General features: G+C 42.2%; 1 protein-coding gene across 2 annotated transcripts in view; it reads right to left on the bottom strand.

The window, feature by feature from the left end:
- Positions 1–880, bottom strand: part of tp63 (tumor protein p63) — a 31,072-nt gene extending 30,192 nt beyond the window's left edge. For both annotated transcript variants that reach the window (XM_070831722.1, XM_070831723.1), the window contains exon 1: positions 814–880. In XM_070831722.1, the coding sequence (XP_070687823.1) occupies positions 814–866 (53 nt within the window). In that variant the 5' untranslated portion in view covers positions 867–880. The remainder of the gene's footprint in view (positions 1–813) is intronic.
- Positions 881–14,424: the final 13,544 nt, after the last annotated feature.

The raw sequence follows: 14,424 nt of genomic DNA, 5'->3' as shown, positions 1-14,424 counted from the left end.
CATTGATCCTACTGAACATACTGATTGATAGCCTGCGTTCTTTTAAAACTCACAGTATTTTGTTACGTATGATGATTATTTGCTTCAGAGAGTTGACTGAACAGTTGTACGCAGAGCCTGTTACTAGCAACTGACAAGTATGTATCTCATGTTTAATTGTTGGCACATGTAATTATTGGGTTTCTTTGCTCTGTTTTAAACAAAAAAATCCTGTTCTAATATCTTAATCTGGTTGTGTATTGTTGGCTGTGCTAATAACACACTATAACTATAACTAAACTAAATATTTCCACATACAGTATCTCCACTACCAGGTGGATTCAGTAGAGCTACAGTAGAGACAACATTTATGAGCAAACGTAGATATTGTGCTGCAAATGAATGAAATGCATCTGATTAAAATAGCGTCATTCTGTTGTTCTGTTGCAAACCACAGACATTTTTTGATTACGACACATGTTAGTATTGAAAAGGCCAGAAGTCCTGTACAGTAGGGAGCAGAAGGACACCAAGCAACCGCGATGTCATGTAATCTGACTGCCACTTTGGCCCTGATGGCCCTTTACACATGCATTGTTGCCATAAGTATGCCACACTTATAAATATATCAGGACAGAGCAGCAGCTGAGGATCCAGGCAGACACAACTGTTCTCAGGTCACTTTGGACCTCCAGACGGTGTGGGTCTGAATGGCGGACCAGGTCAAACAAAGAGTCTCAGCCTGCTCAGTCGCTCACATACTGTACAGTATAATATCTGAGCACACATTTGCACCATGTTAGTCATCAGTTTCTGTGATATGTTTGTACTTACCGATGAAAGGGAAACTCTGGGTAACACTGCACAGCTGTGTAAGGTGAATTCATGTTGTCATGCCAAACTTCACTTTACTGAAATCTTCAAAATGATCAGCTTGTCATGAAGGCACACGCATCAACGGCTGTGCATGAAGAATAGACACAATTAATGGGAAAAAAAAAAAGATAAACACAAATAAACAAACACACAGGCCTGGATTAAAGTGCCGGAGGGTACAGTGCAGAGTGGAGAAAGTTTGAGAGATGTTTTGAATTTAGGTATTTTTTCTTCAGCTACCCCACAAATAGGAGGGGCTTGTGCCAGCCCACTGACCAATCCCCAGCTGCAGTTGTACAAGATATCACTCACTCTGAGTTGCTAGGATATAGATATCAAGCAACTACATTTGACCGTGCACCTTCCAAACACAGCTAGCTGCTGTCCTGACCCCTACCCTGCTCCTCCATGTGTTTTCTCTGGCCACTTCGGATATTTCCACCCTCATTCCCCGGTGGCTCTTGCGGGTTGAAGGCACGTCTGTTGCGTCACGCTTTTCACCAAGACACGGGGGGATTCACGCACGCTGAATATTGCCATAAATACACGACTGTGCCGATTCAGCAAAAGATTCAGTCAGTAAAACAACAGAAATCACCCAAATATCTGATTTTAGGGAAGTGAAGCACACTTTCTGGTCATGACCTCAGATGTCTAACAAGGTGATAGAGGAGGATTAGTGGAGTTTGTGAAAAGATGAACATTAACAGAAAAGAGGAAGAAAGTCATCCTCCTACAGCCTCTTTAAGCTCGGATATAAAGAGGCGAAAACATTATGTGCTGAAAATCCTCCACGGTAGCCTACATCAACTCTTATTTAGGCCCGCACACGGATCGTGCTGCATCATATAGCACATACTTCCAATTCAATATCAGAGCCTTCCTCTCACCCAAGTAGTATGACACTGTAAACCTAGAGGTCCTGTATGGTTTTCAGAGATGAACCACAGATGAATCAGCTGGCAAAAATAAAAGGTAGGGTCACAGCGGGGGGAACGATAATAAATAGATGTGGTGTATCCAGGGAACACAAACCTCTAAGCCGCTCTCTTGTACTTTTAATAAAGACATACAGACTCTCTCCCCCCCTCCTCTGACTGCCCTCTGTGCACCTATGAGAGCTCGCACTGAGCAGACTACATCACACATGCATCCTGTGGGCTGACTGGGTGTGATGTGGCTCTGTGGTCACACAGCAGTTATTCTAAAGATATAATCAACTGATGTACAACTATTTGCTATCAAACAGGCATTCATATTTAAGGGTTGTCACACTTAGCCAGTTACTTATAGAGAAACGAGATAAACAAGATTAACATATCCATACAGACACGTCCCTGATATTTTATTATAGCACTGTCTTCAGTTTTCCTCACACTGAATGTAATCTGGGGATCTTAATTGGTAAGTAAATCTGTACGCCCCCGTGAATCCATGTTGTTTTGATTTTTCTATTTAGACAAGACGATAGCAGCTCCGCTACACCTTTGCCACCAAATAAGCTCTGCTTCTGTTGTTACAGATATTTGTGTTTACCAAGAAAACAGGAACAAACTAAATTTTAATGACAAGAAGAACACTCCCTTTCAGACCTGTAGAATATGACACTTAATCTACATCTCAGGTTCTGAACCAATTTATTTTCAGTCAAAATGCTCCAAATGTTTCAAATTAGATTCACGAACCGTAAAGGAACCGTTTCCATGTTGGTGGAAAAGGGGTATGTGCGACCGTATTAGCAGGTAATATTCACCATAGCTACTATTTTGTTTTGGTATGTTAGCATGATAACTTTAGCTCATTAGCACTAAACTTGAGTTACTGGTGCGGTCAAAGGGAATGTCATTAGTGCTAATTTATCGCCAAAGTGGCTATAATAACTCCCAAGGGAGGCATGAATCACTTCATCTTTCGTCACAGCAGTCTAGCCAATAATATGGTGATGCTGGGGTCACTGATGTCATTAGGATTCATCCTCAGGGGACCATGAATGTTTCATTCATGATTTCATAGCAATCCATCCGAGGTGTGATAGAGTGAAAGCTTAGCTATTAAAGTGATTACTGCATAGATCTAAGTGTGTGGAAGCTTTTACATCAAATAGCAATTCATCCAACAATTACTGAAACACACCATCACTTTTATCATATTTCCTGACGAAGCTGGAACATGGATACAACATAGACTAGCTGGATGTGAAACCCTGAGGAAGATACTATTGTTGTTTCCATGTGCACTCAATCAAGCACTCAAGTGCCACTGACTGTCTGAGCAACTGTTCTCCAAGGCAACTGCTGTAAATCAGCAGTTGCTTGTTATCAGCTTAAATAAAGTTTCCCCATACATACCCCAACATAACACAACATAAAGTTCAATCTCTGCTCACGTACAGTAAAACCTCACTCGTAAAACAGGATGATTACTATGTTATTTATTTATACAAAAAATTCCTGCCAATAAACCTTTTATGCTCACTGCAGCTTTCACCATGTCCACCTCTCAACATAACAAGGACAAACTGACCTCAAGATGTCATTGAATCTGATATTTACAACGACACCTGACACCCTTACATCATTAATTACTCTAAGGCTCAAGCATTGGGAACCAGTCACCAAACCCCCATTACTTCATGTGACATGTATGTGTGTGTTTATGAGTTCGCAGCTACGTCAGTGACATCTCTGTTGCTGCCATCAGTAGGAGTGCACATATGTCTAACGTGGTTATTATCTTCGCAAGGCTCTGATTTGAGAGCGCTAAGCTCACTTTAATCTCCAATTGTATCTGCAGTCAAAACCATAGATGGCAACCAGCCTGTGTGACTGTATGGCCCAATATCGCCTTAATTCATTTTGGTGTGTTCATTATCCTGGAGGCATTACGAGGCCCCGTTCACACAGCCTTATTAATGTCAAGAGTTTACATACAGGATGCCAAAGAGCAGTTGGTGGAGCAGCTGATGAAGTAGCCCCGACGTTTGCTGCACTATGGAGAGATGTGTTATCAGTGTCAGTCACACACACCACACTGTAGCCAATCACTCTTACACAGTGAGGGGGTTATGTGGACATACTTGTGTGCGTCTGTGTGTATATTCCAGTTGGTGACTAATGCAGGGGAAATCCAGATGAGTCAAAACTACCAGTGTCCGGTGCAGTGTCTGAGAGGTGAGAATTTACAGCCTATGCACTAAACTGCCCAGCAACTTGGCATTGTTCATAGCAGCCCTATAGGGAAACCACTATTTTAACTGACAATATGTTGTGGGGGAAGTTCTAAGGCCATGAACACACGGCTCACATAAACCAACAAAATTAACATCAAAACATTTTACAAACATTGGTGAGAAGCATATGAATTCAGTTCTTGGAATATTTCCAGCCCCATACAACCAATCCTGCATTTCCATAATGGCGCTAAAGATAAAGAGCCCTAAACTAACATGAACTTTCTCCATGTGACCCGTAAAACCTGTATTTCTATTCACTAATTCACTATTTGCAGTAATATACAGCCTCCATGACGATACCTGATGTTTTCCCACGGTGCAATTCAGTTTTTTTCCCCTAACTTTTGTCACAATGACTTTTACACCTGATATCAGGCTGTTGTCACCTTGGGAAAAATCAAACTTGCCTGCAGCGGTGAAAAGGCAGTGAGCCAGCGTTGAATAATGCATCCAGTATAACTCGCTTCGGCTGGAACCAGATTTGTTTGTTGGGTGTTTATAAACCACACAAATGATTATGAGTAATAATGTGTTATTGTGGAGCTGGTGAACAAAAGAAGAGGCGATCCAACGTTTTAATATGATTACAGGAGAAGCTTTTTAATGAACTAAAAAAAAAAATGAATTGTTAAAGCAACTTGAAAATGACAAATTCATGTATTTAGTCAACATCAACGCAGCACTGACTGAGCTAAAAGCTCTGCAGAGCTTACAGGAGTCACATACAGTGACTGACCAGAGCTTCAGCTGATGATTATTTTCTCAATAAATCAATGAATCCTCAGGGTGAAAAATCCCCATTATGTACATTAAGTTCGTGCTTTCATATATGACAAAGAAAGGCTTCAAATCCTCACATACGAGGAGCTGGAACCAGTGATGTTTGACATTTTTTGCTTTAAAAATGAGAGAGACAATTAACTGATTATTAATTTTCTGTCAGTTGACTAATTGATTAACTGGCTAATTGTTTCAGCTCTTCAAGCCATTCCATTCACATTACACATAGTCCATTGACCTGTTGTTAGGACAAAATATACGGATGGGTGCAGCTTTAAGTTAATGTTTGATATTATGGAAGACAATGGCCACTATTTTTACACCTAAATTGGAATTGTTCATTTATTCATGGGTCATGAATATTAAAGGTTATTTGAATGCACACTTTCAGAAGAGAATAACGCTGAAAACATGTCGAAAGTGTAGATTTGACTAACCAGTAGGTCAATGCGGGACTGCAGACTAAACAAAAACACGAAACTGTGGATTACAACCTGCTCCGGTTCAAAAACAAACCACTGAATCTCTTTGTTTTTCTTCCCAAGGGTGCAGAGTGGCATCCCTGACTAGAGCGGAGCACTTCTGGTAAACACAATCAAAGCTTTGCACCAGGCAGTCCCAGATCTGAGACGCGGGCGACCAGTGAACCACAAACCATCAATCACAGTTAATCCAACACTAAACCTGTCTTAACTGTCTTTTGATGTCAGTCAACATCCCTCATGGAGCAGTGTTAGCCTAGCACAATATAATTTCCCGTTCTCAATGGGGAAATGAACTGAAACATGGCCTTATTACCACATGATTAGATAAATAATTAGCTAATGTGATATTGGACTGGTCCACACACACACTAAAATAATCAGCTTGGTGCTAAATTTACGATCATCAGAAACTAAAGATAAAATGTGACTGAACCATTATCGCCAGGGATAAATTACATGATGCCAAACTGAAAATGCTCACTGCTACTAAACATGTTGCTCTGCCCTACTAATCATTTCTAAGCAGGAGGTTTATCGAGGTTAGATGGAGATCATCTTCTCCATTGAGAGCAGGCATCAAATGAGGAAACTGTCCGGACTCTGGAGGTGGGGGTGATGATACTTTACACTGAAAGAGCAGGTGTTCCCGGGACCTGCTTCAGCACTTCTCTGAGGTAATCCAATCTTTCATATTCTAACTTTCAGAAATATAGTCCATGATGTAAAAGTTGTGGACCGGTGTTTAGCAACCACACCACCAGTATCCTGGCAACAGGTTGACAAGTGTGATTGGTCTGCCCCTCAACCCATTAAAAAGCATGTACACGTAGGACATAATGATGCCTGGGGGCAGCTCAGAGACACATTACCCCCCCATCCACGAGCTTACACTCGTCCGCATGTAATCTAAGCGAGGGGTTGAAGTGTCCTTTGTCACTGGATACGCTTTAAAAATAAAACACGCTGTCGATGTCCTGGGATGCTTGAATGAAAGTGGATCTTTCAGAGGCATTTCTTAAAGTCTCTGATGAGAAGATGGATATAGTTCAACTGTAACATACCAGAGTCATCAAACAATTACACGTCCCCGAAGAAAAAATCCCTAAATACCACAAAACTGGGTCATCATCTTTTTCTCTTTTATATAGAAGAAAACAAATCTTGGATTCACATAAGCCTCAATTCGTGAGAGAGCATATGATTCTGGCTTAGCAGCAGAGTAGGAGAAAGGCTCACTTTTATTGGCGCTAATTTCACTGTTAAATTCCAATCATGAGTCACAGTCAATAAAGACACAACCATCAACATCCAACAATGCCCTTGATTTTATTGGTTTTTGTGATCTGTTTTTCCGCCGACCTGCTCTTTGCTCACAGGAGGTGACGTTAGCTCGAGTGAAGACCCGTGTAATCCTTTGCGCTAATTGATAGGCTCAGAGAATTTACATTGCGATGACCGCATGTGAAAGTTAATCCAAGAGGGTGCAGGAAGCAGTGGGATAGGAATGTTTTCTAGTGTCAGGTAGACCAGGTTCCAGCGGGATAACGTCACACGCCAATCTGTGATAGTGAGAGGAGTTTGCAATTGTGCATCTGTTTAGGTGTCATGGCCGTGTGAGCTTGTGTGAAACAGACATGGCGACACGCTGAGGGCCGGTTCAGCTCTTCTCGTCTTACTCTTACTATAGCAATACATGATGTCTCTATCTCCTGCCAAATCATGCCAGAGCTGCAACAGGCCTTCACAGCAGGATACGGATGCTGGTCGAGGAGAACGGACCTCCACATCTGATAAGTTGATGTCCGGTGGTGTCAGTGTCGACCTCCATCTTCACATCACATCACCAAAGTGATGTCTGACTCATACGGCAGCCTGTCCAAGCGACACCTGGCTCTGCACAGACTCCGAGGTCAAACACCTTCAGATGGTCATTAACCCATTGTTTCACAGGGACTGCGTACAATCAAATCGTAGTTCTAATACAGAACTAAAACTAAAGAATACACTTTAATCAAGATTAATGCACCAATCAAACACATACTTCATCGTTTCTATTATTGCTTTATATCCAACTGGCTTTACTGTAACCAGAGAACATACTGCTTTACTAAATGTTACCATCCATGTGATGAAATATAGCTGAGAATGCATTAATTCAGACCCTGTCGATGAGTGGTTTGACATTTTGGGAAACATATTTGCTTTCTTGCTGAGAATAATGTGTAATTAATATGTATCTAGAGCTAACAGGCTGTTAGCTTAGCACAAAGACTGGAAGTAGGGGGAAACAGCTAGCCTGTTTCTGTCAAAAGGTGGTACACCAAGCTAAAAAACTGTTCCAGGACAAAATCTGTAAAAACAGGTAGAAGGTATCAGTCAGTGAACTTTAGAGGCGCTGTTAAATGGATTTTTTTTAACCCATGAACAGATCCAGGCTAGCTGTTTCAACCTGCTGAGCTAAGCTAAGCTAATGCAGCCACAGCATTCTGGGAGGAAACATTCTGTGCATCACTTGACATTTTTTAAGCAAGGCAGTTGCGTCACCAGGCTCAGCAGCCATTTAATTGCAACAGTTATCACATCATGATTGTTTCTATAGTTCTTTGGGTCTTTTAATGAGCCTTTAACCAGCTGGTTACACACTGTATACTCCACGCAGCAATAGCAAGAAATCTCAACCTTAGTGCTCTACTTCAGGCAAACACCAAGGAAAAGTGGATCAGAGAACAGAGAAGGTGTCAAGTCACCTGGAAAAATACCAGGAAAAATGTTACTCTCATATGTAGCCTAATCACATATTGCCCAAACTAATAACCAACAATCACACAAAGTCCCCAAATGCGTGAAATGTGGAGTTTTATACGATTATTAAGGAATGCTAAGCCTGAAAGCTTTGCAATACAAGTCAGTATTAACCAAGCAGGAAAATAACAGGGCTGAAAAACAAATCCGTTTTTAAGTTTACAGCAGGCTGGCTGAGAAGGTTGCAGGACAGGTTTGTTGAGCCTCAGGGCTGTGGATCCCATTCTGCTCTGCACTGCACTCAGCTCCTGCACTACAGTTTGTTACTTCTACATAAGGCACATAAACCATTTGAAATATGTGTAATCCTGTCAGACGCTGATATGCATCTAAGTTAAGTGATCCCAAAAGATCTTTGAGCCATGCCCCTCTCGCTGAACCAGGGTCTGACAAAAAGCCACCTGATGACAAATCTGAACTTTCACTGCTATAGCAAACACACCAGGGTGACAGTGAGTTTAAATGAATGTATGTCCAGTGCTGTTTTGGGTGCTACATGATATGCATTGTTGGGTTTTAGCATCCATTATCCCCTGGTTTTGTTTGGGAAAAAAAGTAGAAGAGTGGAAAATGTGATGAATATGTCATCAGTCAACTTTTCCATGTAATCTACAGACGCCAAATTACTCCTTTTCAGCCCCACCCCATCCTGACACAGCCAAGTGCTTCGTTGCAACACTCACTCACACTCACACACACACACACACACACACACACACACACACACACACACACACACACACACACACACACACACACACACACCAGCAATCTACTCAAACACCCTCAGGTGGACTGTGCTGTGAAGGATGGGAAAGAGATCAACTGTGGGGTGAACTCAGACGAATGGTTCAAGTGCCAAACGTACTGTAAGGTGATTCTGTGAAGGCATTGCCATAGAACACACACACACACACACGCACACACATACATGGAGGCGTCATCACACCTCTTCTCTCTCTGTCAGTATTAGTCACAGAGAGTCATCACAAAAGAAAAGAAGCTTGTCTTTCACCATGCGAGGCCTTTTCAAAACACCACACGATCTCACTTATCAAAACAATTTTTAAAGGGGTTGAATAGATTTCAGCAATGCCAGGAAGCGCAGAAATGTAACTGAAGTCATTTCGGGCTTGGTTCAAATCACGTTGAAGTGACCAGGGAGCGTCTGTGACCAATCTGCACTCTGTGCCAGAGTCAGAGCTGCATACACGGTGGCACAACAGGAAATGCCACAGCCGTGTCGGTGGCACCGAGTGTCCCGTGGCAGGCTGAACACTGCTGGAATGTAAACTCTGTCCACACACAGACATCCCACCCGTCAGCGCTGTCTGACCAGTAGGCAGGCGTCACAGTGCCACCAGCAGGTTTTGGAGCAAAGGACACAAAAAAATCGGCAAATTTTTTCAGCAGGAACTCCATCTCCTGGATCATCCAATGAGCACAGAGAGCACATAGGCATACTGTTACATGGCACCATGTGACGGCCTCAGCTGTGATTCTCTTTAAGTAAAAATCATCTCATCCGTGTGTGCCTCTGGAGCTTATAAATCGGGCCCCTGAAGGCTGCGGCCATGTGAGCTGTGACAAACAAATTCTGGTTTGCGGCTCCTATGAGCTTCATGTTGAGAAAATATTTACTGTGCATGTAAAGTAGGTCCGGGGGGTGGCCGGTTCATGTCTACTGAAGGTTAGCAACGGTGGACATCTGGTGAAATTGTAGCCCACAGCTGTCGCCAGCCTGACATCTCCTTGCTCTCAAATTTATCTCCCGCCACTGGGACATTTGCGTACGACATGCCAGCCATATCAAGGACATTTTTGCAAACTGTGAGGAGGTTGCTGGGGACACGATGGCTGACACAAGAGGCTGACAAGGGGCTGCTGCTGCCGGTGCTGCTGTTGCTGCTGCTGCTGGGCGGAGGGGGTCAGAGGGAAGGGAGAGCCAGGGCGCTCACTTAGCGTCAAGCCATCACATTCTTCCCTCCTGTGCCGGAGGTCAGGCTGGGGGACAGTTAAAGGAGCGCTGTCTGTAACCAGGGCTCAGGCTGACATCTTAACCTCACTCATAAACTGCTCCACTCGCTGAGGAAACAGGCCCTTGAGGCAGAAATGGCCACTGCTCAGACCAGTGTGATTAACATTCTTAAAGGATAATAACACTATTTTGACATATGGCTCATGTGTGGTATGTTTTCACCCTGATAGACGAGGCGTGGGTTTCGTGTTCCTGAGGTTATCTGTTTTCATTCTAGCCTGAGTGAACAAAGCCAAAGAAGGTGGCATAAAACATGGAAGCAGTGGAAGAAGTGTTGGAATCATGCACTTAAGTAAAAGTAGCAGCAGCACTATATAAAAACCCTCAATTACAAGTATTGAAAATGTTCCTCGTGCAAAGTTACACAAGCGCTGCCAACAAAAAGTACTTCAAGAGTCAAAAGTAAAAATTTAAAAACACATATCAAAAAATATAGTGGAGCAGTGCATTTCCTATGACTGCATATACTGTCTCTGCGTATGCACAGCCAGGCTACTGTTTCCCCCTGTTGGCAAGAAGGTGAATGTAAAATGCTGAACTCTGAACTTAACTAAATGGTATCCAAGGTTGATTTGAGTTAATTTGAGCTAAAACTAGTGTATAGTGTCTAGTGTCATATCTTGGACATAAATCAATGTTTTCCACTGTACCAATAAAATAATGTCATGGGCATCAGATCGCTTACAGCTATGACGCGTATGTGTATGAGGATTTTGATGAGAACGTGGGTTTAGTGTGTGGGTTTAGTGTGTGTGTGTGTGTGTGTGTGTGTACATGTCTCAGACTCAGGCCGGACCTCGTGCAGACTCTGCTCATTCTCCACCACTGCAGCCTTTCCAGCAGCTTGTCAACAGTGCTTAGTCTCAGCCCTGCTGACCGTCTGCACTGCGTCTAATGGGGGCATCCTAACACAAGGAGCTGGATGAGTGACATGGCAACACAGATTCGCTCTCATATACTGTCTGACATGTGAGATATGGAGGAGAACGCGATCATCATCGGCCCAGTGCACAGCGCTCGTCTAATGTTGAATAAGTGCCAGTGTGGTGGTTTTCATCAGTTGCACAAGCTGCGTGTACAGACTGGAGCTCCAGCTCAGGCAGCACACTTTCACTTGATGTTTTATAACATAATCATACTGGTACACTCAGTCGGGTTTATTTAAGTAATAATACTAATAGACTGAGCCTGTACATTTCATATCACTGTATTTGTACGCTGACTGACCTAAAGTGGCAATCATCCCTATGGGCTTAACACAAGCAATCTGCAAATGAGCCCTCACATTTAACCTCTCAGCAGCTTTAAGGCCTAATCACATCACAGCCATATGGCACAACTTTATTTGTGTCCACATTTATCATTTTATCATTAATTCAGCTATAAACCAGGGCACAAGGTTCCAAGGTTCTGCTGCCCCTGTTTCCAGTCTTTATGGTAAGCTAAACTAAACTAAGCGGCTTCACATTTATTATACAGACATGAGAGTTGGATCATTCTTTTCAACTAATGGCAGCAGGAGAGCCAGTAACTGTATGGTCCGAAATTCTGCAAAGATGGACTGATGGTTGTGAAGATTCCTTCCACATCGGAGCAAAATGATAAAAAATGGCCTTTTAAGAAAAGTGAAAATGATATGTGTAAAATGTAGTGTGTTATTTATCAGCTTCAATGCAGCATGTGCAATTATTTACTGTAAAGCAGGATTTTAATTTAACTGTATACTTATGTAAAGATTTTTGCAATTTTATATATTATATATATTATATATGTATTATTATGTATCTGACATATTTCAGCTACTATACATACAAAATATCAGTTTAAATATACTGAACTTTTAGATTCAACTGACCAGCAGTATATGAATTAATTGTGATGAACTCCACCTCAACAAGCTACAACAATGTGCTTCAGTAATACGAATCCAAAAACAGAATATGTAAAAACAGGGCTTTTTACTTTAATGGAGTTTTTCTACACTTGGGTGTGGCTAGATTTAAAAAGATTTAAATATGTTTTGTACCACTGGAGGAAAGCTCTGTAAAGGAAATCTAGCAATTACTGTACAACACATACTCAAGAGAGTTGGTGATATTTTTGTTTAAATAATCCCAGACATTTGATATATATCAAGGTTTTAAGGCAGAAAAAATAAATAAGAAAAGTAAGTAAGAAAGAATAATGTAAGAATTTCCACTGTAACATCTCAATTTTCCTTTCATGAAACGTTTCCGTGTTCTTTGAATGCATAAAAAAAGCAAAATAATAATGAAAGAATGTTATTTGTTAATTCTCACTGGACACGCTAACATATAAAGGTAGGAGTCAGATAAAGGTTGCACATTTCTTGAATGTGCCTCTCAGCTTTTGTTTTCCATAATAAGAGTCCAGGGTGTGTTCTGTAACATTCTGCATAGTTGGGAGGGTTAGTGGATTTGACAGTTCTCCAAGTGTCCCATAGCCCTGAGTTCAGCGAACACACTCCAGACACAACAGTGACAGCTGGGGGAGGGATAAATAAAAACAGTGTCTCTATCTCCATTACAAGACAGCCATCCAGACAACAACCCAGTAGCTTGTGTGCGCGCGTGCCACACACACACACAAATGCACGAACAAACACTTGCACGCCTTTCCTCACACATTCACTACTTCACACTTACTGTGTTCGCTGCTGCGAGGGCAACAGATGGAAAAACGCGAGAGGCGCGAAGAAGGGGAAAGCGCCACAGAATATAATAAATGCTGTTGGACTTGGCCCGTTAGCAACCAGCATTCCTCTGACAGGTGTAACATGTTTACCAAACAAACAAGCAACAGAGATGTCGTAGAAATGAAAATGGTGACTTGTGGTTGCATGACCTGTGAAAAGAAGCCTGGTATCCAAGCTGGCATATCTTTGAGGGCTTTGAAGGTATTTCAGAGAGATGAGAAGACTGCGTGCCACACCAGGATTGCAAGAGTGTCTCGCAGAATTTGTCTTATGTTACTCGCCCCAGGCATCCCAGGCAGCTCTGGTTGTTAGTCGGGGCCATCCAGGGTCACAGGCACTGATGGGCAGTTTTTAAGCCTCTCACTTTCCCGATCACATTCCACTTCAGGGCACTGTGAAAATCATCTCGCATCACGATCATGCAAAAGAACCACTTGGACCTGTCGAGCGAGACATGGAGACTTCCGATGTGGCCTCCCGCGGCCTTGACCTCCACCAAACCACTTGCAGCAGGCCTCACATTAACTAGCTGATTAGTCAATAGAATGCTGTAGGGATGGCGGATTATTGTAGGCAGAACGCAGAATTTAGCATCGCCCTGGTTCCCTCAACATAAAGTCAATGGATTTGGGATTATTAGAGAAAATAACATCTATTAAGGCTCTACAAACCAAATAAATATTCATTGTTTCGTTTAGCAAGATAATCTTCACAAATGAACCCCACTTTGATGGCTTTTAAAGCATAAATGAAGTCACTAGAAATAAAAAGCTAAAGTTAGGCTATGAATAAACTACACCCCGGTCACTTAGCATCAGCATTACCACTAAGCTACATCACAATCTGAACACACTATGAATGTAAAAGATCAATTAATTGTAATTAATAAATCTACAAGGTGAAAAGTTTTAATTAGAGCTCGCAAAAGTGAGACTATAAACACAACTAGAGGCTGTCAAAGTATTTTCTTTATGTATTTTATGTCGTAGAACAAAACGTGAAAATCCCTCAAGCTTGTGGTGTTCACCACACACCTTAATTCAGGCATCTATCCAAAACCTCTTTCAGAAGACAAGGGAAGTGAAAGCGTTAAAATGGAACTAGAAAAATTCATTTCTAGGTTTCAGGATTCATTCTTGCCACACTCTATTACACACTTAACACTGATTTCATTGTGCTTCTTGTGTCTGGAATAAGGCTAAACAATCCCTCAGAAAGTGAAGATAACTCACACCTGTTAGATTTGAGAATCCAGACCTTCACCCTGGCCGGGGCTCCCTGTCAGAGGGGCGCGTGGTGTCAGTCAATAACCGCCAAACTGCCCGTTGATCAGTTTGATGCTCTACTGGTGGGAAATAAAAAGCACAAGCCATATTATCTAGCCCGAGGCGCTAACTTACCTCTGCAGAGAGGAATGCAATCATTAGCTTTGAAAGTCGTTTATCTTGTGCGTCCATGCGCTTCTCTTTCACAAAGCAGTGATGTTCACATACTGTGCTGTGTGTAGTGGAACATG

This window comes from Pempheris klunzingeri, chromosome 6 (genome assembly GCF_042242105.1).
Source record: "Pempheris klunzingeri isolate RE-2024b chromosome 6, fPemKlu1.hap1, whole genome shotgun sequence".
NCBI classification, from domain to species: Eukaryota; Metazoa; Chordata; class Actinopteri; order Acropomatiformes; family Pempheridae; genus Pempheris; species Pempheris klunzingeri.
Note: the sequence above shows the minus strand (reverse complement) of the source record. Positions and strands in the feature narration are given on the sequence as shown.